Source organism: Squalius cephalus (assembly GCF_949319135.1).
Source record: "Squalius cephalus genome assembly, chromosome: 10".
In the NCBI taxonomy this organism is placed as follows: Eukaryota; Metazoa; Chordata; class Actinopteri; order Cypriniformes; family Leuciscidae; genus Squalius; species Squalius cephalus.
This window is the reverse complement of record NC_137131.1, coordinates 19,033,599-19,059,808: the sequence shown is the minus strand read 5'-3', so window position 1 is coordinate 19,059,808 and position 26,210 is coordinate 19,033,599. Positions and strand designations below refer to the sequence as shown.

The following is a 26,210-nucleotide window of genomic DNA, read 5'->3' as shown; positions in this document are numbered from 1 at the left end:
TACCTCGCAGCCAACGAGCCGGTATATCTACCCGCTTGCCTGCGCGCAACGCCGTTCTCACGGCGACCCAGAGAAATCTCAAATGAGCATAATGTCTGGTTGCACGGCTCACGCCGTATGTGTTTCAAATGCAGTGAATATGCCCACGTTTCCGTGTTCACCCCTGCGTGCACACAAGCACTATAAATCCCGTGTCTCTCAAAGAGCCCACTCTCATAAAGCAGGCAGAAGCCGCTCGAGTGTTAAAAGTAGGTCTCGTGTCCACCTCACCGTGCCCACACCTACTCACTGCCCGCTCTGTCACACGGCCTCTCACGACCGGTCATGTTTTAAATGTAAGTTCTGTGCCCGCCCTCGAGCGCTCACACATACTAACGAACATTTCGCCCCCGACGCCGCCCTCGCGCGTCACACCTCACACTATATGTTCCCCGTCCAAAGCCACCGGGACACTGTGTGTAAAACTGCCAGCTATCGCTGCATGCGAGCCGCCGTATCTAAGCACCAAGAGCACGCGCGCTGCGCCCGCGACGCGCGGCAATCAGAGCCCGGAGGCCATTCTGCCCCTGGCTGCACACGCAAAAGCGTGGGAAGCTATTCCAGGCGCGTCAGAATGGGTGCTAAGCACAGTAAAAGAGGGCAGTTCTCTGCAGTTCGCTCACCGCCCCCCGCGCTTTCAGGCGCGAACCGAGACGAGAGTGAATGGGGAAGTAGCACATCTACTTCGAGCAGAAATAGCGACACCTCTGTGCAAAGGGGCTATAGAACCGGTTCCCCCTTCTATGAGCGAGTCGGGCTTTTACAGCCGTTATTTCCTCGTTCCCAAGAAGGACGGAGCCCTCAGACCGATTTTGGATCTGAGACATTTGAACAAAGCTCTTATGAGAAGACCGTTCAAAATGCTCACAACCAGGCAGATCCTCGCGCAGATTCGCCCGAGGGACTGGTTTATCTCTCTCGATCTAAAAGACGCGTACTTTCAGATCCAGATAATACCCCGTCACAGGCCATTCTTGAGATTCGCCTTCGACGGTCAGGTATATCAATACACCGTCCTGCTGTTCGGCCTGTCTTTAGCACCCCGTACATTCACGAAGTGCAGGGACACGGCTCTCGCTCCCCTGAGAGGTCGGGGAATGCGAATTTTGAACTATTTGGACGATTGGCTGATTCTAGCACAGTCAGAGGCAGAGCTTATCGCCCACAGAACAGTGCTTCTCAGCCACCTGGAAAGCCTGGGGCTCACGGTCAACTGGACCAAGAGCTCATTAGTGCCCAGTCAATCAACCTCTTTTCTGGGTTTGGATCTGGACACCGTGGCAATGACGGCCGCCTGTCGACACGGCGCACGCGCTGTATTCGACGCCTGGCCGTGTCCTTTCAGCCGGGCAGCACCGCACCTCTCAAGACATTTCAGAGGATGCTGGGTTGTATGGCTTCAGCTGCAGCAGTGCTTCAGCTGGGTCTATTGCGTATGCGCCCGCTACAACGCTGGTTGAACGCCCGAGTGCCTCACAGAGCCTGGGCTTCCGGCGGCATTCGAATCAGAGTGACTCAGAGCTGCGTTTCAGCACTGTAGCCCTGGTTAGCGGCCGACTGGTACCAGCGGGGAGTGACAATGGGAGCCGTCTCACACCGCAAAGTTATCTCGACGGACGCTTCCACCTCAGGTTGGGGCGCTCTTTTTGAGGGCAAACCGGTCTTTGGCCTGTGGTCAGACCAGGATAAATGCCTCCACATAAACTGTTTGGAGATGATAGCGGTCGAGAACGCGCTCAAGCGCTTCCTCCCACTCATACGGGATCACCATGTGCTAGTCCGCTCGGAGAACATGTCCGTGGTGTCCTATGCAAACTGACAGAACGCCTTCTCGTGTGGGCTCACCGCTCGTTGCGCTCGCTGAGAGCCGCGCACGTGCCGGGCCACCTGAATGTCGGCCCAGACAGACTGACCAGAGACATCATTCCCCCGGGGGAAAGGTCCCTGCACCCCCAGACAGTCCAATTCCTCTGGCGCCTATTCGGCAGAGCGGAGGTCGACCTCTTTGCGTCGAAGACAATGCTCACTGCCCGACATTTTTCTCAAAAAGCGAGGACGCGCTGTCCCAAACCTGGCCCAGCCTCCCGCTGTACGCTTTCCCTCCGATCTCCCTGTTACCACAGGTCATCACGAGGATCAGGGAAACGCACCACCCAGTGCTTCTTATAGCCCCGCGTTGGGAGAACCAAATCTGGTACCCAGAGCTAGTGAGGCTGTCGCACTCATCCCCATGGCCGATCCCGGTGAGAAAGGATCTCCTCTCTCAAGCCGGTGGATCAATCTGGCATCCCCATCCAGAGCAATGTCTCTGCATGCATGGATAATCAACGGATACCCGTTGACCTGCCAGAAGGGGTCGTGAACACGATCACGCAGTCTAGAGCTCCCTCCACGAGAAGGCTCTATGCGTCTAAATGGTCTGTGTTCTCTAAATGGTGCGCTACTAAGAGCTTGGATCAACGTACATGTGGGGTCCCGCGGGTGCTCTCCTTCCTACAGGAGCTGTTGGATAAGGGCAGGTCCCCTTCCACGCTCAAAGTGTATGTGGCGGCTATTGCAGCGTTCGCTGAGACGACGCGTAGCCGGGCAATAGGAAGGAACGAGCTTATTATCCGTTTCCTCGGAGGAGCCAGACAGATGAATCCCCCGCGGCCCCCCTCGGTTCCTATTTGGGATCTGTCCTTGGTCCTGGAGGCCCTGAAGGCTTTTCCCTTTGAACCGCTTGAATCCGTGGATTTAAAGTACCTTTCGCTCAAAACCGTTTTTCTGATAGCTCTGTCTTCAGTAAAACGCGTGGGGGATCTGCACGCGCTATCTGTTAGCCCTGCATGTCTTGAGTTCGGACCAAATGACTCAAAAGTCATTCTCAGACCGAGACACGGTTACATCCCCAAAGCGATTAGTACCCCCTTTAGGGCGCAAATCATCTCCCTTTTGGCTCTGCCAGCATCCGATAACGGGGACAGTGATAACCTATTATAGCCCTGTCAGGGCGCTGAGAGTTTACATCACGCGCTCCGCCGCTTTTAGGCGTTCCGAGCAGCTCTTTGTTTCTTTCGGCGGATGCACCAAGGGTCTCGCCGCCTCGAAACAGAGCCTGTCCAGGTGGATAGTGGACGCGATTGCAGCAGCTTACGCCTCCAAACACCTGCAGTGCCCTTTGGGTATCAGAGCCCACTCCACTAGAGGCATGGCCTCTTCGTGGGCCTGGTCCAGCGGAATTTCTATTCACGATATTTGTATGGCGGCGGGTTGGGCCTCCCCATCGACATTCGTGAGGTTTTATAACCTGGAAGTTCCCGCCTTGCAGGCTAAACTGTTGTCAGTATAAGTGGCATGTATGTTCTGCCCAGTCGCTTATGCGCAGACTACGCTCACGTACTGGTGATATTTCTGGTATGGCACCAAGGGAAGAGTATTTTGTACACAGACCGGCTGTGCCGCTCTGTTCCTTTGTTCCCCGTTACGCGCTTGTGTACCGGTGCTGGCCCGCGCCGCTGGCCGCCTGTCCTACACTCTGTCGCGCTGGGGATTATTCCCTCCACACATAGACCAGTGAAATCGCTCTATTTCTTTTCCCTAATATGTGCTTATGTACTGTGTGGGCCCGCGCTGCCGGCCGCATTGTTTACGTTGATATATATAGACCTGCTGTGCCGCTCTATCTTATATATGAAGTGAAGTGCTTTGTACATGTGCTGGCCCGTTTCTCCGACCGGCCACCTGTTTCAGCATGTTGTTTTCCTCGGTCTTCCTGGGATTCATGTGCTGGATGCTCGGCGCGCACGGCGTTGACAAGGGGTTCCCGATGCGTAAGCAACTTACGCAATACGAGAGAACCTCTCGTAAGAGAACGTACTCGGTTACCTAATGTAACCTCGGTTCTCTCTAGAAGAGGGAACGAGTATTGCGTAACCTGCCGTGACGCGCCACGAGCTTTTGCGCTTCAGACTATTAAAAACCAGATTCTCAGCCTGTGAGCCCTCCTTATATACACACTGGCCACACCCATCTTGACGGTTAGAAGGGTGTGGAGGGCGCGAAGCACAGGGCTCAATGGTAGGCTGCAGCAGTTGCCGCCGGGCAGCCAATGAGCATGCTTATACAGCTTGCCATGGTCTGCCGGCTGCCGTACTGCGTTGACAATAAATACAAAATTAAGGATAATTTTTTGGCTTCAGATCTCGAAGAAAGAGAACTTTCCCGATGCGTAAGCGTAAGACGTGTTCACAGAAAATCTGGTGCACACGCACTGACGAGCACGAACTCGATGGGAGGGTGGTGGTGGGGGAGGGGAATGATAAAATAATTAAAATTTCGGCTAAGTCCCCTCAATCTGCCAGACTTGCCGACTGCAGCTTTAAGAACATCAAGAGCGTTGGATGAAGTGGCCGTGGACCTACAGTCAATTAAAAGCAAATCTGCAAATATATTCTATTGTTTACCAGTGATGAAGATCTTTATTAGTTGAACATCTGCCTATGCTGTCTGTGAACGAGATAAACTATATTTGAATTCATTCAGGTAATACATTTTACAACCAAACAGATTATTATGACTAAACATCACTACTACAAAGTATGACATTACCAGTTATATTTGGACATATACCTTAGATTACATGTGCCTGCAGAAATATTAATTTCATTACATTTTGGAGAACAGATGGAAGAAGATCCAAGCAAACTACAAACTTTCCACTGATGTCTGTGAAAAAGGGATGAGCTCAACAAGCTTGTGCCGCTGCGAGCTCAATCCACTGCAGGTTTTTTTTTTTTTTTGCTTATCAGCTCACGTACCAGTTATGTTCAGTTAGTTCTGTTTTCATTAACTTTCCATGTATATTCCTAAATTACATGTTTCTTGTGTTTCTTTTGCTCTAGATTCCCGCCATTCTCTGGTGTCATGGAGATTTAACAAACACAGCTTCATTTAGTTCACTATCTATATGTATTTAATTCCCTCAATTTGTTTCAGTCCTTGTCCATTATTGTTCATTTTTGTTTAAGAAATATTTACTTTATTTTGTAAATCTAACCGTCTTCATCTTCATTGGAAATTAAGCGTGACAACTTTTGCATAGGCCATACTATTTTAATTAATTGATGATTGGTTGACTGCCAATTTGAAATATGAAACAGAACGATTTAATAACGTTATTAACCGGTAAATGGTAACTTCAAATAAGCGTTTCTGTAAAAAAAAAAAAAAGGCAATAAATTTTAATTGGCCTGTAATATTCCTGTTAAAATTAGATTTTTTTCCAGTTTTTGTTTTCATTCCTTCAACCGGTTTAAAGCCCTACCCATAATACACGGTAGACATGTGTTTGTGCAGCGCAGAGCAGCTCTATCGCACTTTAAGACATGATAAACTAGTTTTCCAGTCCAGTTTAGTTCACACAGCGTGGGTTTTCTGAGAATTGTGGTTGTCTTTGTGAGTCCTAAAAATGTACTGTTGTGAGTTTGTTTATATAATGCGGCTGTCACTTAGCCTGGTAATACCAGACTCTGCTACTTCACTTTGCTTCGTAGACAGAGTCTGGAATAGCATAATAGAGAAGTGTTTTCTCTCTCGCGGGGGGCGCTTGTCTGAAGTTTAAAATCATTGGTTACCCGTAAGCCAATCACATAACGTTTGGTTATGGCGTGTGTTATGCGCATGCTCAGCAGCATCTAACTTCCACTGTAAACACATGTATGATGCGAAAACAAAACCATCGAGCGAAATACCGGAGTGAGCATGGCTGTGCGCGACTTTTGCAGATTATGTGAAGTAAAAATCTACGCATCCACGGTACAATCAGCATCTACGTCACGGCTCTCAGCCCGCCCTCTGTTCGTTGATTGGCCCGGCTGTTTTCAGGCCGGTGGAAAACTGAAAGATACGCTGCTATCTCAGACTGACTACAGAAGCGAAATGAAATTGAGCGGAAGTAGGAAGTCTGACGTAGTCAGGCTAGCTATCACTCCTGTTAATAACCGAACTGTGTGCGAACATCGTATTAAGGATTCAAATACAGGACTGACAACCATATTCCGCTGCTGTGTGAATGTGGCCCATTTGATATCCTTGCCCAGTCCACATTCATTTTCATAAAAAAAAAAGACTGACATGAACTTTCTGCCGTTTTTTTCTTTTTCTTTTTGTGTTCAACAGAAAAAAGAAAATCATACAGCTTTGGAACATGAGGGGGAGTAAATTATGCCAGAATCTTTTTTTTTAACTATCCGTTTAATATGGGACTTCAGATGTGCGAGCATCAAATGGTTTGTTCATATTATATTTTAACTACAACAAATATGATATATGAAATTATAAATTTATTAAATTATATAAATAATAAAATCGGCATGAAATATATATAGCTTAAAATGGTTGAAATGAATAATTGGCATCCATCATCAGCAAACATGCATCATGGTGTTCCAGGTTGATGTGCTTTGACATTGAAGAGCTGAAGCCCTGATAGTATTAAATAAGGTCCTCACAGGCACGGATCGCAAGCACAGCAAGAAGACTGAACTCCCTCTAACAGGGCCTTGTGGCAAGGTTTTGTTAAACCTAATTTTTTTAACATGGGCTATGGGGAACTTTAATCCTATCCATGTCATGCACTATCAAATCTGAACCTGTGGGCATAGATTTGATTGTTATTCAATGTAAAGCATGAAGAGACTTACTAAACAGTGTAAACATGCACACTATCCCTGTATGAGACATGAATTCTAATATAAAATTCCTGACCTCTGGAAACTGTCACTGAGAAGGGCAGATCTTCCTACAGAGAAAGATCTAGTTACACAGACGTGAGACAGAAACAACTGGTTCATCTCTTACAACTTTATTTGATCGGCCCTGATCAAGATGGAAAAATAAAAATCTAAATAAATATTGTATAAATGGATTTTATCATGTGAGCAAACAACTTAATTACGGGTTTCAGGACTGTTAGAAGCCAGTGTAACCATGCATTTTTTAGTACTACCACATCTACCAAAGCATTTGCCCATAAATATGTCTGGAGGTCTTGGATGAATTTTTAATGGATGAGCAGAGGAGATGAAAGAAAGAATGGTAGGATCAGGGGGACATGAGCATCAAGCTGCTGGCACAAAGCAGAGAGGCCGCTCACCTCCAATCTTTCTCAATGACATCCTCTATGTCTTATTGCTGTAATTACCCTTTAGTTTGTCACAAGCCCAGTCTCTCATTATCAGGACAGGGAACAGGAGGGAGAGCAGACCCATGGGCCAGTCAGACAGGAGGTGCTAAGGATGTCACCTTACACAGGATTTGCTTATGATGTTGAAGCCTAAATGCATACGGTTCAGAGGGAGAGGAAACAAGGAAACAACGCTATAATGAGAAGTGAGTCATAGCCCTTGTTTTAGACACAGAAAAGAATAGTTAATCGTTATATACTTTCTGTCATTCAGTGTAATGCAAATTCCTTGTTACACCAAAGTGTCATCCATTACACTGAATGACAGTATCACAGTATAAATGAGGAATGAAGAAAATGAGGAAAGCTCTATAAATGTTAAACAAAAAATGTTTTTATCATTCATTAGCTAGAAAAGAAAATTGCTATGAAAGTAATTCCACAATACGTTTCTCTGTGCCGTTCTCATTATAGCTGCGGTGTGGACTCTACTCTTCTTTTATATTTAGAATGATTTTTTTTTTTTTTTTTTTGCTATATCATTATAGTTATCATACTTGGTGTAAACAGGCCTTTAGAAAGGTATTCAGGATAGCGATTGTCAAAATAATAGCTTACCAATGTTTTTAAACAGAGTTCCCCCTCACTACAGTATGTCATAAGTTCAAAAGAGACCATTGAGGGGATTCTCCACCCAAAATACTCATCCTGATAATGTCATTTATGTTGGCAAACAAAAAGTATTCATATAGCTGTAAAGAGTCAATTTGGGAGCCGAGCAAGTCGAGCCGAGCCGAGCCGAGAACAAAGTGACAAGCTAAGCAAGCAAGGCAGGGAGCATCAGAACAGTAGAATAACAGGCTTATTATTTTTCAACTGCTTCTGCCATAATTTACTCAGGATTATTATTAAAACTAATTTAATGATACAGACTAATACTAAAAACATTGCAATTAAGGAAACAATGGCAATATTATCTCCCTTTTTGACTAAATGTCATTCAGAGTAACAATCCCTGGTCATTCAGCTTAACAAATATATTTATGTATGAAACGATACACTTGTTATAACCATTCATGTCATTTTTTACGAATATAAAGGAATATGTGATCATACTAAATTTTATCATTATTTTAAATGATTTTCACTTCCTTACAAAAACTTCTTGCTGATAAATTGGTAAAACCAAGTGCTTTGAAGGATATTAGCATAACGCTAATAACAAATAACAAATGAAGATTGTATAACACACACAAGGCTTAATAGATAAATCTAAATAGAAAGCAAACATGCGACACAGCGTGAAAACACGCAACATGAACAATACCAGACACTGAACAGAACACAGGTAGGAACTTAAATACTTAAGGTTATGATACACAGGGCAACTTTTTGAGCAATGTTGCTGGGCAATGTTGCCATCAACGGGCAACCAGATTAGACACAGGGACCACGACCGATCTAAATTATCCAGATAGAAATTTATTTCCCATTTTCAATGGGAAAGTGCCCAAACAACAATCTCTCGGCAAGAGTGCCCAGCAACATTGCTCAAAAAGTTGCCCTGTGTATCATCACCTTTAAGGTGATGCAAAATAAGTACCATAAAATAAAGCAAAATAAGTACCTACTCAAGAGAGAAGGCAATTATGGTTTATGCAATTTATTCAGCCCATAAGACAGAGACACGGGGAATCATGAAAGAGATGGGTATGGAGATATGTACAAATTAATTCTAAACATTACAAACACAGTTTTTATAAATTAAAAAAATTACTTTGTGTTCCGTTTAAACATGTTTAGAGTTAAAGAGTTAATTTTCAGTACGTTATGTGAGCACTTCTTGTGTCCTTGTGCCTAAATCAGATTACAATTCTTCACTCATTTTTCACTCTGGGCTGAGGCCAGAGTAATTCAGGAGAAAAACATCTGGCACAAGGACAACACCGCAACAGTATCCCACCTGGGATCTCATCTACACAATCCATTCCATGCCTTTCAGTCCCCCAACAAGCAGCTTAAATTACCAAACACATGCCAGAGCTTGCAAACAATAACACCAATAGTCAGCGACGCCTTGACAATGCACAATTATCTTCATTAGCCATTGTCAGTGACGACACACTTCCTCCTGTTGTATTGATTCAGTCTTCATCCCATTTGTTTTGAAAACCAACCAAGTAATAGTAGCTGTCAGTTGGAAATCATTCTTTTTGGCCACAATTCAAAGCATTCCTACTGTATGATGTTGGTATTCTGTTCAGGTGTCAAACTCTTTACCACTTTTGGCACTTGCACATGGTTTAAGATCACATTTCAAGAATCAGACTGAATGTAGGGTGGGTAGACATGCCTTGGCAAGCTATGGCCAGGTTTAGACTAGTATGGTCTTGTATTCATTAATTAAAGCGGTGGTAAAACACCTTTTTTCGAAGGCTTGATTGTGTTTGTGGGGTGCACTGTAATGTGTTCATGCTTCGTTTTTTTAAAAATTTGCATTATTTTTCACATATTTAACCATTATTCTACACTGCTCTGTCCCTCCTTGTAAAAACGGTCGGATAATTTCCGGGTTCCATGAAACACAAAACCATGTTTAGCATGCCTGTAGATAAACAAGCATGTAGATAAACAATACATAAAAGCTATAATCAAAGAATAATTTACACTGATCACATAAACGACAACAACCACAAACATTACAAGTTCGCTGCGCTGGTGATATTAAACAGAATTTTGTATGTGTTTGTCGGATAAGTATGAATTAGCATTTAACAAACTGGTTTGTGGAGCCAAACAGCGTTGTCCTTCGTTTACTTCCTTGCTACAACGTACAATTACAATACGAACTATTACAGGAAAACACATCAACGAAAAAATCATACTTACAGGTTGTGGCTCGTAAACAACAGCTTCTGTTTTTAAAGTTGGAACTGCTCCATCTTTCAGGACAAGCCGTGCGAATCCTGCATTGAACTCGCGTAGATTGAGGAAGCTTTCCTCCGGAAAATGTGCAGCACAGAGAGCGACATTTGGATTATAATTATAAGGGACCGAGTTAAAAATAAAATGTAACCTTTGCTCCCTAACTCCACTGTCCTTAGGAAGACTGAACAAAGTAGACCTGCAATCTGGGTGAAAATAACAGCGTTTCGATGGCATAGCGGCAACGACACTCTACTACCACAACAACTCTTCTCCAAAGCAACATAAAATGGCCTCGCCCCCTTTATTTATTGTGTTCCCGAGAGGAGGGGTTTATGTAAATGTTGGGGTTAGTGATGTCACTAACCCTGGAGGAATGTCTTGTAGTCCCTACCGGCCGTTTGCTGTAGTCCTTAGAAATTGATTTCTTTAAAAGCAAATATCTCCCTTTGTATTGAACTTTGAGCGTTGTAACTTTGCAGATGTTGTATGCTCAAACAGCAACATTACACACTAGCTAAAGTTAAAAAAGTGAAATCACATTCAACCACCCCTTTAATGTGACTGGTAAAATGCAGCACTACAGGCCATTGGTTTTAAAACTGGACTCACAGAAGGCCACAAGAGGATTCTAGGGGTTCTTGGAAAATTTGAGAGAGAAAAGGAAATAGGAGGAGACTGGAAATAGACTTTACAAAATACATTTTTAATGCTGTCTATATATTAACCGTAAAAATGTGTTTAAAACCAGTGGCGGCTCCTGCAAAATCTCTCAGGGGGGGCAAATGTTTGGATGATTGATAAGGATAAGGTCCACCCATGCAATGGATAAATTAACAGCTTAAGCATGTAAAGGCAACTTCACTACTTTAATATTAATGAAAAATAAAGTGACTTACAATAAATCTCCTTTTTTGTTTCTATGAGTGTTAACAATTCGGCAGCAAGTCAAAATCAATTCAAACAAAGCCCAGCCAGGATGCAAATTTCGAAAAACCTTTACTCCAATTTCAATTTAATAAAAAAAACAACTGAAATCACATAACTCACTATTTACGCTACTTTTAGCTACGCACTTTTCAAACCTTAAACACATCAAAATTCAAGCACTTTCAAGGATCAAGCACCTGTACGAACCCTGCAAATTACTCACTATTTACACTACTCACTATTATTACACTGTTTACATCACATTACTCGCTTAATACACTGTTTACTTATACTGAAATTTTGCCCTTCTCTCTTTCAAAGTAGCAAAGTGATCAATTACTCTCTCATTGAAAGCAGGCATGTTCCTGACTAGTTCCCTCTCCATGGAAAGCATAGCCAGAGCATTCAGACGTTCCTGTCCCATTACATTTCTCAGGAATGTCTTGATTCTCTTTAAGGTTGAGAAACACCTCTCAGCTTCAGCAGTTGTCATTGGAGTGGTTATGAGGATGTTCAACAGAGCAACAGTCTCTGAAAAAGTATCCTGGAGGTTGTACTTCAGCAAAACCTGGTACAGCGCCAGTGCACCACAACAGCCCTTGAATTCTGGACTCTCATAAATGAGAGACAGTTCAGTCTTCAGCTTCGCCTTATTTAACATAGGGTATGCCCTGGCAGTGATGTTCAGAGCCTCAACAGGGAATGTATGGCCATGCTGTTGAAACATCTCTCCTTGAAGCAGCGTGGCACTTACAAGGTGGTCGGTAAAGGAGAACCTTTCTTTGGTGTGGACCAAGATTGTGTCGCAGACCTGACAAAATAAATACATTTATTTTAGTTATAAAATAAATTACTTCTTATAATATAAATATGGAGATACAAGGTTTCCATCCCGACAGCAACAATGTATCAGGCAGAATCCATATTTTATATCTCCATATATTTTCAAACATTAATGCTATTGGTCACCCTTTACATCTGTCAATGTGTTTTACAAATATTTAACCAATGAAAACCATTAAAAGAGCTTGGAAATTATTTTGGGGAAAAAACAGGTTTTCTTTCGTTTCCTGAAAAGTAACAGTTTTGGACATACAAGGCTTCTGTCCGACAGCGATGATTTGTGTGCGTGTGTGTGTGTGTTATTACATTAATTAACATTTTACCACAATTCAAGCTCAAATGGAGTTTGACTAGGGTTTTTGACCAGTAAATGTATTTTCAATCCACTCAGATAGTTTATTTTATTAAAGATTCCACTAGGTGGCGACAAATAATATTGTTGACGTGTAGGATAAAGATTGTGTTGCTGTTCGAATGGAATGTACAAATTTCAAAGTACAATGCTAGGAGTAAAAAAGACTGCTACCATCCTTTCCTAAACTGATTGTAAAAACAAAGTGAGATTTTCCAACACTCGAGTATTTAAATGGTCAGCAATAAATACCTCTTTAGACAGCCTCTGCTTGTCTTCTTCTCCCAAGGCCCTCCTAGATCTTGTTCCTGTTGCTACTTGCTCCTGCTCCTGAAATGAGCTCTGGTCCCTGAACACAGATAGATCAACAGTGTTTTGAATAAAACTATTTTATGAATAGTGTCATTGACAATACTTATTCATGTCTTAGAAAAACAGAAGCAACACAAATAGTCTGTTTTATATATATTTTATGAGAATAGCTCAAAAGATATAAAAATTGCTGGCTAAACTTTGTTACAGACAAGGTAATTACAATTTCCAAAGATGCAGAGGATTAAATTAGTTCCCTACTTTTAAGTGTCTAAATCTTGTTACCATATAGCATACATTTTTAAATGACACGGTCCTATATTGAGAAGGTATGAACAATATTATATGATCTTACCTGATGGACTGCACTTTCATTGTGAAGTTCTGGAGGGCTTGTTTGATGAATACTGCATCAATGTTCTTCTTCTGCAGCTGCTGGTACATCACGTCGACGTGAGGCATGATTTGATGAAACAGATGCAGAAAAAACTGAAAGTCTTCATCTTGCAGCATCCTCAAGAAGCCAGATGCCTCCCTCACCGTGTTGCTATCAAATGAGCTGTCCGTCGCAATAGATCTGAAACACTCTGTAAGGTCATCTAGGTTCTCGTATACAGTGTTCACGATTCTGCTATTGAAGTTCCATCTTGTGGATGAGGCTCTTGGCAGCCTTCGTGCAACAATCTCGTCGAGAATAGTAGTACGTTTTGGTGACCGGGTAAAAAAGCTGGTAATGCCACTCAGATCAGAAAAGAATACTCTAACTGCTGGAATTTGAGATGTAGCTTGCTGCATGATTAAATTCAGCTGGTGTGCATAGCAATGCACATAATGTGCATTTTCATAATGTTCACGCACCTTTTGCTGCACACCAGCCCGCTCTCCCCTCATCACACTTGCCCCGTCGTATGCTTGCGCGATGAGTTTAGGTTTGTCATCCTCAGTGAAAAGACTGTTCAGCCTCTCCAGAATCACACTGGCAATCGACTCCGCTGTTGTATTCAAGATAGGGATGAACTCATAGAAACGTTCTTGCACAGCATGGTCCCGGTCAATGTATCTGAACACAAGCACTAACTGGGTCTGTGTAGAAACGTCAGTGGTCTCATCTGCTTGAATTGCTACGAATCTAGCTGACTTCACCTCTTCCATTATATGCTCCCTGATGACTGATAGCATGCAATCCAACAGCTCATTTTGTACCGTCTTTGATGTACCTTTAAAGACTGTGGCAGTTTTCAAGTGCTCCTCAAACACCTCGTCTAGCGATGCTACCAAGTTGACCAGTCCACGGAAAATGCCAGCGTGGCTTGAGCCTTCGCTCTCATCTTTGCCCCTCAATGCTAATTCGAACAGGCCACAAAACTTCACGCAGTCGATAAGACGACCTAGAATGTGGCGGTTCTTACTAACCTCGTCATTGTGACGACGTACAGCTATCCGGTAACTGTCGTCCAACTGTGTGGCAATATTGACCGTCCCGAAAGCCGCCAATTTTAGGCAACTGTCCATATGCATCTTCGCCGTTTCATGCTTTTTCACCTTCTCCGAGAGATGATGCATATCGGTGACACCTGTAGTTGTCCATGCGATGTCCGTCCCGTTCTCGGGATGGAAGAGAATGCAGGGGTAGCAGAATAAAGCATTAGCTACTTCGCAACCTGCTAGCCATTTTGTCCGCTCGTACCAGTTCCTCGAGAATCCTCTATTATATGATTTCCCGCCCTTTGTAGATACTTGTTTTATTTTTAAATTTGGTCTTGGTGGTCCTAACTCTTTAATTGACAATTTATCCTGATTACTACGACGGCTAAATGGTATTTCTTTTAATGAAACGATAGAATGAATGTTAACTGCGTTCGCCATGACGTTGCTCAAGTTCAACTGGCCTCAACTCGCGAAACGCCGCGAGATGTCCCTCTTGCTCTCGCTCTCGTTCTCTTTTTTATTTTTTTAATCACATTTGATAAAGATATTAAAGTAGTGTTTCATTTTTTCTTGTTGTTCAAATTCAAAATTGTTTTCAAATATTATTTGTCACTTAATCTTAAAGATTTTTAATAGGGTAAGTTTGTTCCCACCAATCGCTGCACAAGTTAAGGATACGTATGATGACGTAAGCACGTTAGGGCGAGCCCTCCCGGAACCCATAGAGAATGCATTGCAGTGCCTGCAGTTCGAAAAAAAACATCTTTGAATGTAAGTCTATGGGAACACTCTGGGCGATTCTCAGCCAGACTGAAATCGCCCAAAAAGAGGCGGTACTCCACAGAACGTGACTTGGCGCTGATTGGACTATATCCAGAGGCAGAACATACAGTCACGGCTAGCGTAACTCTGTGGTTGAATGAGATTATGAATGTGATTGAAAAAGTCCCTTCCCTTTCACACTTTGGTGGTGCGTCGCCCAATCGCCCTAATGAAGAAACCGCCCCTGTTTAAAACATTATTTAGTGTAAAAGGGGCTATACAAATACATTTGAATTAATTTCTTTTTTCTAGGTTTATAGCTAATATTAATCTAGCTAATATTAATCTAATAATGGAGCGAAAAATAAATAAACTTAATACAAAGTTTAAAAAAAAATCCCAATTAATATTGTAATAATTTACTTTGACTTCAGTTGGTCACATTTGGGAAACCCTTGAGACATTAAAAAGTTTAAAAACTCCTGTTACAATTTTTAAGTTATTTGGGTGGCAAACATCTACTCAATAGCAGCTAACTGATACATGTTTATATTTGCACCTGACAAGTTTTGTAATGCAATATAAATATATGTTGTACAGCTGAGCAAAGTAAACTCTTTTTTTTACTAACGTAAAATAGGACATATTTATTTATTGACTACAGGCATTAAATCAGTCAGTTTTGTAGCTTTGCGTATCCAAAATACTTTATATTATTGTAACCTTACATTTGTTAATTCATTATTTTATTTCACTATTTGTGACCCTGGATTACACAACCAGTCACAAGTCGCATGGGTATATTTGTGGCAATAGCCAACAATACATTACATGGGTCAAAATTATCGATTTTTCTTTTATTCCAAAAATCATTAGGATATTAATTAAAGATCATGTTGAAGATCAATATGAAGATATTTTGTAAGTTTCCTACCGTAAATATATCAAATATTTATTTTTGTGATGAATGCAGCACAATCGCAAACATAAATGGACAAATTTAAAGGCGATTTTCTCAATGTTTTGATTTTTTTGCACCCTCAGATTCCAAATTTTCAAATAGTTGTATAATGGCCAAATATTGTCCTATCCTAACAAAACATACATCAATGGAACGTTTATTTATTCAGCTATCAGATGGTGTATACATATCAATTAAAAAAAATGACCCATGTGACTGGTTTTGTGGTCCAGGGTCACATTTGTTAATTCATTCTATTGTTATGAAGAAAAAAAAATTATAGGGTAATGAAAATAACTTCTCGGTTACGTATGTAACCCTCGTTCCCTGAAGGAGGGAACAGAGATGTTACGTCAGAGACTGCCAAAATGGGGGTTTCGCTTAGAAGCCTATCACCTTAGAGTTCTTCAAAACGAGTCAATGGCAAAACAATACCATGGGTCTGCGGAATTTACATAGCACAACTCCGCCCCACCGCGTGGGTATAAAAGGAGCTGCGCGGCAATCTCTCATTATGTTATGCTGAGGAGCCGAGACTGAACTCCCGGCTGTTCCAGCGGTACAGCGGTTGTGGCAGGGGGACGTAACGTCTCCGTTCCCTCCTTAAGGGAACGAGGGTTACATGCGTAACCGAGACGTTCCCTTTCAGTTAGTCACTCCGAGTTACGTCAGAGACTGATGAAATATGGGTCCCAATTCAATCACGCCACAGTGGCTGTCTTCCAGTGCCCAACCTGGCATGCACTCTGGTGATGGCATCGACAGTGCAGGAGGAACTCAGGGTCTAAAGAGAACTCATCTGAGTAAAATAGCGCACATATCCAATCCATGGAGTGGAATGGCGCAGCAAGCGATGACACCGAGCAGGTCCTACTTACTGGCTAGTGGAAGCTCTACAGATGTCTTTTAGCGAGGCGCCATGCACTAAAACCCAGGAGGAAGCCACACTCCGGGTGGAGTGTGCCTTCAACCCTAGGGGGCATGGTCAACCCTGCATCTGGTAAGACAAGACAATGGTGTCCACTTTCCAGTGAGACAACCTTTGCTTGGAGAGAGCCTTTCCCTTCAGCTTCCCACCAAAACAGACAAACAGCTGGTCTGAGGTCCTGAAACACTGCGTTCTGTCTACATAAGCACGGAGCAGTGCCAAGGCTGGGTCTGCCTCCTCCGAGGGCAGCGTTTGCAGGTTCACCACCTGATCCCTGAAAGGAGTAGTGGGAACCTTGGGCATGTATCCAGGCCGGGGTCTCAAGATCACGTGAGAGTTAGCCGGCCCGAATTCTAGGCACACTTCGTCAACCGAAAATGCCTGCAGGTCCCCTACCCTCTTGATGGAGGCCAAAGCGACCAGGAGCGCTGTCTTCATATACAGGAACTTAAGCTCGACTGATCACAATTGTTCAAAGCGAGCTCTCTGCAGGGCAGATAAAACCACTGCAAGGTCCGAAGAGGGTATAAGAGGAGAGCGAGGAGGATTTAGTGTCCTCGCCCCCCTAAGGAACCTGACGACAGGTTATGCTGTCCCACCGTTTTCGACTCCACAAGGTCGTGGTGCGCAGAGATCGCAGCCACATAAACCTTCAGGGTGGAAAGAGACCGACCCGATCGGCATTTCTTGGGATCTTCTTGGCGAGAAGAACACCAGGTGATGAAGAGGTTCCACTTCAAAGCATAGGCGTGTCTCGTGGACAAGGCCCTAGCTGAAGTGATGGTAGCCACCACCCGAGGTGGTAGGGTAGTCAAACCTGCCGCGTCCTGTCCAGAACCCACACATGCAGGTTCCACAGATCGGGACATGGGTGCCAGAGGGTGCCCCGTCTCTGCGAAAGGAGTTCCTTCCTCAGAGGGATTGACCAGGGAGGGGATGTCGCGAGGAACACCAGTTCGGAGAACCAAGTCCGGGTGGGCCAATGAGGTGCAACCAAAAGGACCTGCTCCTCGTCCTCCCTGATCTTGCACAGGACCTGTGCAAGAAGGCTCACTGGGGGAAACGCATACTTGCGGAGGCCCCGAAGCCAGCTGTGCACTAGTGCATCCCAGCCGAGGGTCCATAAAACCAGCGGCAGTGGGAAGTGTCTGGGGAGGCAAACAGATCTACCTGTGCATCGCCGAACTGTTCCCAAATCAGCTGGACCATCTGGGAATGGAGTCTCCATTCCCCGGGATGTGGCCGAAATCGTGAGAGCTCGTCAGCTGCACGATTCAGCTCTCCTGGAATGTAAATGGCTCGAAGCGACCTCAGATGCTTCTGACTGCATAAGAGGAGTTGGCAGGCGAGTTGCGACACATACAGCAGGAGCGCAGACCACCTTGTCGGTTGATGTACGCTACTGTCGCCATGCTGTCTGAACGGACTAGTACGTGTTGGTCCTTGAGCAACATTCAAAAACATTGCAGAGCCAAACGTTCTTTGGCTTCGCCTGGCATTTGGCAGGCTGCGGGGATGGTGCATGCTGGGGCGCCTTCCTGCGGCCACCTCCACGGCGCAGCCTGGGTGAAGGCTGCTGCTGCTGCTGGGGCCGGGCGGGAGGGGCGGGAGCATGCAGTGAGGAGGCAGCCTGCCCCGCAGCTCTATAGGTCTTCGCCACCAGAGTAGACGAAAACCTACAGGCTTTTGAGGGGTGCTTTGGATCACCGCGCCAGGTAGAAGTGCTCTGGGGACACAACTGCATCGCCACAGAGCGCTACACCGGGGGACCCCAGTGTACCCATTAGCCGTTGCCTCGTTGAGGGTAGAGAAGGCGGAAGAGGTCGCTGAACAATCACGGGAAGTCAAAGGGGACTTCCAGGACCTCATGACCTCTTCATGCACCTCCGGGAATAAAGGTATTGGGGGCGGGGGCTGACGGGTGTTAGCACTCGCCGCCCCCAAAAACCAATCATCCAGCCTTGAGCACTCGGAACAAGGTGGAGGGTTCCACTCAAGCCCGGGAAAGCATGGCAGTCAATTCCGGATCAGACTCGGGCAATGCTGGCACACCTGAAAGAGGCAGCACAGCAGAGTCTTCATCTCCAGAAGACTCTAGCCCACCTTGTGATGCTGCGATAGACATAGTGTCATCCTCTGGAGCAACGAATGAAATGCAGGGCCCACCCAAAGACTGGCCCGCGATCTCATCCGGCAACCTCGTGGGTTGCAATGTGCCAGAGAGGGGTGTGGTCCGAGGAGGAATCGTCGAAGCTTTGTTCCACACCGTGACCCTCAGATCACCTTGGTCACCAGCCAAAGTATCCCCTCTCGCGGAAGGGATAGATTGGGGTGTGGCAGAGAGGACTCTTCGGAGGTCATCGAGTCTCTATCGCAACATTGCGATGGTCATGTTCCCGCACGCATGTTCCACGAAGGCTGCCTGAGTGTGATTTAAGCCCGAACATGCCAGGCAGTGATTGTGCCCATCAGAAGACAATACCTGTGTCACGGTTGTTAGATCCGCTGTCTCTCTCTCGTCTTGTGTGTGTGTGTGTGTGTGTGTGTGTGTGTGTGGTGTTCGTACTGAGTGTTTTGTGTGGGCGTTACCGCTGATTACCTGATTCCCTCATCAGCGCCAGCTGCATTCCATCAACCAGCCTATTTAATGCTTGTCTTTCGTCTTGTGTTTGTCAGATCATTGTTCAAGCTTCCTGGTGTCACTGCCTGTTCCCTTTTCTCCTCGTGTGTTCCCGTTCTCTGGATTCTGATTCACTTCGTTCATCATCTCACCACTCGGATACTTCCTTCCCCGGAGATTGCCCATCTCAGTCCCTGCGTCACCGCTCTGCTGCTCTGCTGCTGCCTGCTGTCTGCTGTCTGCCTTCTGCTGGCTGCGACCTGCTTCTGCGATTTGCTGTGCTACATCCTGAGTCAACCATTGTTCTAATAAAGAGCCTTTTACTTGTAATTGCTTCTGCCTTTACTTTACGTGACAACCTGTCTATCGCACCCAGAAATACACAGGCGAGACATCTTTAAAAAGACGTGCCACATGGAGCTCTTTTAGAGAGGAGAGAAAAAACTCAACAGTGTGTTGAAGCACCCAGGGAGAAACACACACACTGTTGGCAGATCACTGCACAGACCAGCAGCATACCTTTTATACCCACGTGGTGGGGCGGAGTTGCGCTATGCAAATTCTGCAGACCCATGGCATTGTTTTGCCATTGGCTCGTTTTGTAGAACTCGAAGTTGATAGGCTTCTAAGCGAAACCCCATTTCGTCAGTCTCTGACGTAACTCAGAGTGGCTGACTGAAAGGGAACCCCAGTTCCCTGAGAGGGAACAAGACGCTGCGTCATAACATTGACACTATGGGAATGCCCCCCGGGTTGTGACTGGTGTCTGAGGCATGTGTAGAAACCCACCAATTGATTGGCAGGTGGCAGCCCCATGACGCCACATGGAGTGCCCTTGAGTATAAAAGGGTGAGCAGGTGGAGCAGCAGGAGATGCGCAGGTAGGCCTAAAGCATCTCTCGGGGAATCAGGGTTATATTCATAACCTAGGCGTTCCTTTTCAAGGGAATTCAGCGCTGCATCATAACGTTGACGCTATGGGAACGTTAATACCTACTTCGCCATGCTGAACAAGTACCTGCTTCACTAAGCTGTGAAGATATGCAAAATCAAATTGAGCTAGCACCAAAAACTCACAGAATGGAAAGTCCATTCAGGCGCATCACCGTGACCGCTTGAGCAAGGGCATTATTAACAACAACCCCTACCCAGGGGAGCCTATAAACCCCACTTTAACACCCAATATTGATTGGGGAGGGATAAGCTCTAACCTTAGCCTCATGGGCTAATGGTTCCCTATTCCCATAGCTCTAGCGAGGAGGACATAGAGTAAGCTGCCACAACACATTGCCACTTTTATACATTTATATGTCTTCATACTCCTCACGGACCTTAGGAAACGTGTTACATATAGATCTACTATGTCCACACTGGAGGGGCGACATTTGATGAAGTGGGACACGAGAAGCGGAATAGCCCACCTTTTTTTTCAGCTATGGCAACCCTTTTATGCAAATACATACCTGTATTTATTAAGAAGAAGTGGCATGTGAGGAAGTGGAACATGAGAAGCAGAACTGAACTTCTGAATTCACCACACTGGGGAGACAACAGCTGATAAAGTGGGACACGAGAAGCGAAACAATAAAAATAATAATAATACTAATGCATTTTATTCAAGGTCACCATACAACAAGTAGCAGCAACAATAACATTATTAAAAAAGAACAGTAAATAACAATGGCAATAAACTAAACGATAAATAAGGGAAGAGCAACAATTACAAACATGACAACTAAAAAAAAAAAAATAGAATAAAAAAGTACAAGATTTGAGTGCACAAAACAATCATGGAGGATAAGCAATTCTGAATAAATGAGTTCAACTTTAAAGTTCAACTTTAAATTGAGATAACGAGTCTGAATTACAGATGTTGACTGGGAGAGAATTCTAAAGGCGAGGAGAAGCACGGCTAAAGGCCCTATGGCCCATGGTGGTTAGGCAAGCAGAAGGTCTATGGAGGAGACCCAGTGAAGAGGAACGGAGAGTTTGAGAAAGGGTGCAGGGCTGTAAGAGATCTGAAAGTTAAGGTGGAGCGAGGCTATGAAGAGATTTGTAAGCGAGGAGGAGAATTTAAAATTAAATCCGGAATTTGATAGGAAGCCATTGAAGTGATGGGGTAATATGTTGAATAGATGGAGTCCAGGTTATGATACGAGCTGCAGAATTCTGAATCACCTGGAGTTTATGAAGAGATCTTTGTGGTAAACCAGATAAAAGAGAATCACAGCAATTAATGCAAGAGGTGACAAGCGAATGAACAAGAATAGCAGAATTACGCGGAGTGAGAAATGGATGGAGGTGAGCAATATTGCGGAGATGAAAATAACAAGACCAGGTTATGTTATTAATGTGAGCTTCAAATGAAAGGGTGCTATCGAAGATGACCCCCAAGTTCCTAACCTGGCGGGAAGGAGAAACTGAAGAACCGTCAATGGATAAAGAAAAACTGCAGGACCTAGAGAGAATAGAATTAGTGCCAATAAGGAGTACTTCAGTCTTACTACCATTAAGTTTGAGAAAGTTGGCAGAAACTCGGGCATTTATTTTGTGAAGGCAGTTGGTAAGATGGGCAGGGGGAGAATGGAATCAGGGTTTGTAGATACATATAGCTGTGTATGATCAGCGTAACAGTGGAATTTAATACTGAATTTGGAAAATATATTACCAAGTGGGAGAAGGTAAATTAGGAACAATAGGGAACCTAAGACAGAACCTTGGGGGACACCACAGCTAACAGAAGAAGGTTGGGATAAATTTTTTTTAGTTGTACAAACTGTGTACGGTTTGAAAGGTATGAAGTGAAACAGGCATACGGAATACCAGTGATACCAATATCGGATAAACGGTTCAACAGAATATTGTGTAAAATTGTGTCAAAAGCTGCACTCAAATCAAGTAAAACAAGAATAGATAAGGACCCGCCATCAGCAGCCATTAACAGATCATTAGTTACTCTCACTAAGACGGTTTCTGTGCTATGCTCAGAACGAAACCCTGACTGAAAACACTCTTACAAGTTATTATAACTAAGGTGAGCATGAACCTATGCTCTTGAAATAAAAGGAAGATTTGAGATGGGACGGAAATGATCTAGATTGTTAGGGTCTGCACCAGGTTTCTTAAGAACTGGGGTTATAGCAGCTATTTTAAAAGATGATGGAACAATGCCGGAGCTAAGAGAAATGTGAATAATATGAGTTATAAGAGAAGAAAGAGAAGGAAAACAGAGAAGAAGAGGGGGAAGAAGAGAAGAAAGTTGTATATGAGTTAGGTGGCTGTTATGCTGATGCTTCAGATTAAAGAAAGAAACGTGAACAATCACCCTTGTAACCCATGTTTTATTTATGCTACCAACGGTGAAGAGACTGGAGTGTTCACCCAAATGACATAAAAAAAATAGGAGTTACAGACTTTCTGGAAGTTTTGCGGAAGTAGCATTCAACTAAGACGGCACATTTTTAATGCACCGCAAAGCATAGTGGTGAGTGAACATTGATAAGGCATTTGGTCCATTAAAGAGACTATTTCATCACTCACTCCCTTCGAAGTTTAACAGTATCTAAATTAACAGAAAAATGTCTACTGATTGAAGCATGCGCTTCATCTCCCAATGAGAGCAATGATGACAAATAAGACGTCCAGTGGAGATACTTTAGCTTACTGGTTCTCCCTTTCTCGTGAGATACAACAAAACTATGAACTGTGTTGCTGCATTACATGGTGTTTTTGGAATGAAGCAATTCTTTTTGCATTTTTAGACGTTTGTGAATGCCAGACCACAAATGCCCAAAGAACAATTGGAAGTAGTTGCTAAGATCACAAGACTTGTTTTGAAAGCATTTCTAAATTATGTGGAGTCCGCCATTGCTATGGAAAGATTTAAATGGCTCATAGCTGGCCTTGACCCTCTACTCCAAGCAAAATGTCACAAACATAGCGTTACTAGCCTAAAGGAAGCTTTAGCCATTGCTTTTAAGTGGGAACAGGCAGAGGAAGTCCTTTCCAATCTCAGTCAAAAGCCCAGCCAGACACCAAACTCATCTACAACTACATCCAGTGCGGAATTGCTTTCAGCTATGGTGTCCACAAAGACAGCATCACGTAAAGACATTTCTTCTGAAATCATGACTGCAGTAAAGCAACTAACTGCTGAGGTTAAGACTCTCAGGATGTAAGTCAGTATATTTTCGTCAGGTCAGACAACAGTGGTTTATCACATCAGCCATCAAGGGAGAACGAGTTCCAGCTAATCCCTGCAGATATCACAGGAACTGCTAACTTGGGCCTTCCCTAGGTTTGCAAGCGTCAGAGCAATGCACATCCCAGGGGTGTCAAATGTGGTGGCACATTTCTTGTCGCACCACAGACCTCCATCTGGGGAGTGGAGGCTCAACCTAGAGGTGGTAGAGATTATATGGCAGCGGTTTGGTAGGGCAGAGGTGGACCTCTTTGCCTTGGTGGCATCGGACTCCACTATCAATCATCACTGCAAGCCTCGACTGCCGCCTCTAGCAGCATATTCTTGTGAGCCACATTTATCTCATCCATTTCTTGCAAAATGTTCTCTGTTTTTTGCTCTCTAACTGTCTGCATTTCCTTCTGAGGTATCTAAAGTGGCTCTGGCTATTAGATTGCTGAAAGATCGGGTGAGCCAATGGGGAACGGCGGTGTGAGAACAGAAACATCCTTGTTGCTCCTCATTCCAGGCCTTCTGGGGGGAACTAAAGAATGCATTTGACCACCTGTGATAGAGAAGCAGCACAGACAAGATAATCAATCTGTGAGGGATTATTTAATTTAATTATGCAGGTTTGCCGCCGACTGCAATTGGAACGAAGAGGCGCAGTGGAACATGTTCATGCATGGGTTGGCTGACCGTATTCAGAACGAGATCTATGCTCTGGAGCTACCATCTGCCTTGGATGATCTAGTTGATCTGGCGACCAGGGTGGACGCTCGTCTTCAGCGTTGTGATCTATGTTGTACCCAAGGACCCACTCCAGAGACTGCAGATTGGTTAGTTCCTGCCTCCAACGTTGCAGTCAGCCACAAGCTGATCATGAACCCATGCAGGTGGATAGAACTCGGCTCTCTCGGGAGGAGAAAGTTCTGCATTAGGCGCACTTTACTTGTACTGTTGGGCTTCTGGTCATATCACTACTCGTTGCCCAGTAAAAGCCAACACCTGTCAATAGAGATGAGGTTACCGACAGGTGGTATCTTCTTCGAGAAATCATTTTTGTCTGCTACTCTCCTTCTGGCCAGACTGCAATGGGGTTCATCCTATCATTCCTGTCAAGCACTCTTGGACTCAGGTGTGGAAGGGAATTTTATTGACTCTGCCTTGGCCCATCAACTAAAGATCTCCATTGTACCCTTGACTCATCCCATCTGTGTCAGTGCCCTCAGTGGTCAAATTCTACCCTCCATGACTCTCCTCATGCCCCGGTGGTTCTTGATCCTCCCTGGCTTATGCTCCACTCATGCTAGACTCATGCTAGGTACATCTCTGCCTAAGGGCAGATTATATTCGCTCTCCGCTCCAGAAAGTGAGGCCATAGAGAAATATATTTCTGATTCTCTAGCAACCAAGTTTATCTTCTCCCACTCTCTTCTCCCACAGATGTGACAGATGGTGTGGGAACTGAGAACGAATCAGACAGAAATGACTGTTCAAACTGACCAAGGAGCAGAATCTGTTTTTCTTTTTGGGAAAGAAGGATTGTTCCCTTTCAAGGGAGGGTTAGCTGCATCGAAATGCTGTGGGAACGCCCCTGCGTGAGTGCGTCATGAAGCACGTATGGAATCAGTCCAATGGCGAGACGGAACGCCATAGGCGGGTGACGTCATCGACCAGGAAAATATAAAGCACCCCTGAATCATAACCGCACTAGCTTCTGTGCCTTCAGAAAGCACTCTGTGTGTGAATTATTGTCAAAGTGTTTTTGTCTGACCTTAGTTTTCACTAGGCAGGAGTTTTGTCACATATATATATATCCAAAACGCTATAAATCCATTTAAATAGTTTTCAGGAAAATTATTTTTTTTTACCTAGACCCACACATTTTGTGAATATTAAATGTATCCTGTTAAAATGTTTTGTTTTTTTTGGCTCAGTCTGAACATGTTGAACAATGATTAACTAAATTGTTGATGATAAATTCAAAGTTATTTTTATTTTTTTTTCAAAACGCTATAAATCCATCCATTTTTTTCAAAACATTTTTTCTAAAAATTGAGTTTGTTAAAAATTGAGTTTGAGTTTGTTGAGTTTGAGTTTGTATAATATAGAACTATATTATAGCGAGTCAGCAGCATTATAGGAAGTGTGTTCATCCCTGCACTCGATATCTTACAGGTGGGAATACACACCAACTATGTGTTGTTTGGGAGTGCAGCATGCCCAGTCAGCTCTCGAGGTGGCTGACTGTGAGCATTGCGAGCATTTACCTCTAAGAACGCTGCGCTCCCGCTGATCGCTCTTCGAGGAGGGTGGTTCGGTTCGTGGTCCCCGCAGCTCGGGTCCCGCTTCTGTCGAGGCAGAGCGGCGGCTTCAGTCGTTGGGTTCGCAAATGGTTCTGGCAGAGGAGTTTGAGACGGGCCCAGCCTTATCTCAGCCTTCACCTGCCAGATCCAGTGCCTCAGTCCCGGGTCTGGAAGCACGCTCTGCGGTTTCTTCCACCCAGGCTGAGGCACCAGTGCTGCAATTATCCAGTTCTGAGGAGCTGGATGTTGTTAGTATTGAAACAGGAGATATTGAGGACTCGTCACTTCAGTCTCCTGCAAGTGAGGAGCTAATGGAGGTGCTCACTCGAGCTGTACAAAAATTAAGTATTGAGTGGCCAACAGATAGGCAGGAGTATAGACAGAAAAGCAAGCTAGATGAACGTTTTCTGCCTTCTCGCATGCAGCCTCCACGTCGGTGCCTTCCATTTTTTTTCCA

At 44.4% G+C, this 26,210-nt stretch overlaps 2 protein-coding genes across 3 annotated transcripts in view; both read right to left on the bottom strand.

The window, feature by feature from the left end:
- Positions 1-26,210, bottom strand: part of znf326 (zinc finger protein 326) — a 355,597-nt gene that overhangs the window by 278,307 nt on the left and 51,080 nt on the right. The window lies entirely within an intron of this gene.
- LOC307165983 (zinc finger MYM-type protein 1-like) lies at positions 11,343-14,129 on the bottom strand (the record flags this gene model as incomplete). Its single annotated transcript, XM_079884067.1, has 3 exons — positions 11,343-11,870; positions 12,507-12,603; positions 12,922-14,129. The coding sequence occupies 3 exons, from the start codon at positions 14,127-14,129 to the stop codon at positions 11,343-11,345; spliced, it is 1,833 nt and encodes a 610-aa protein (XP_079740193.1).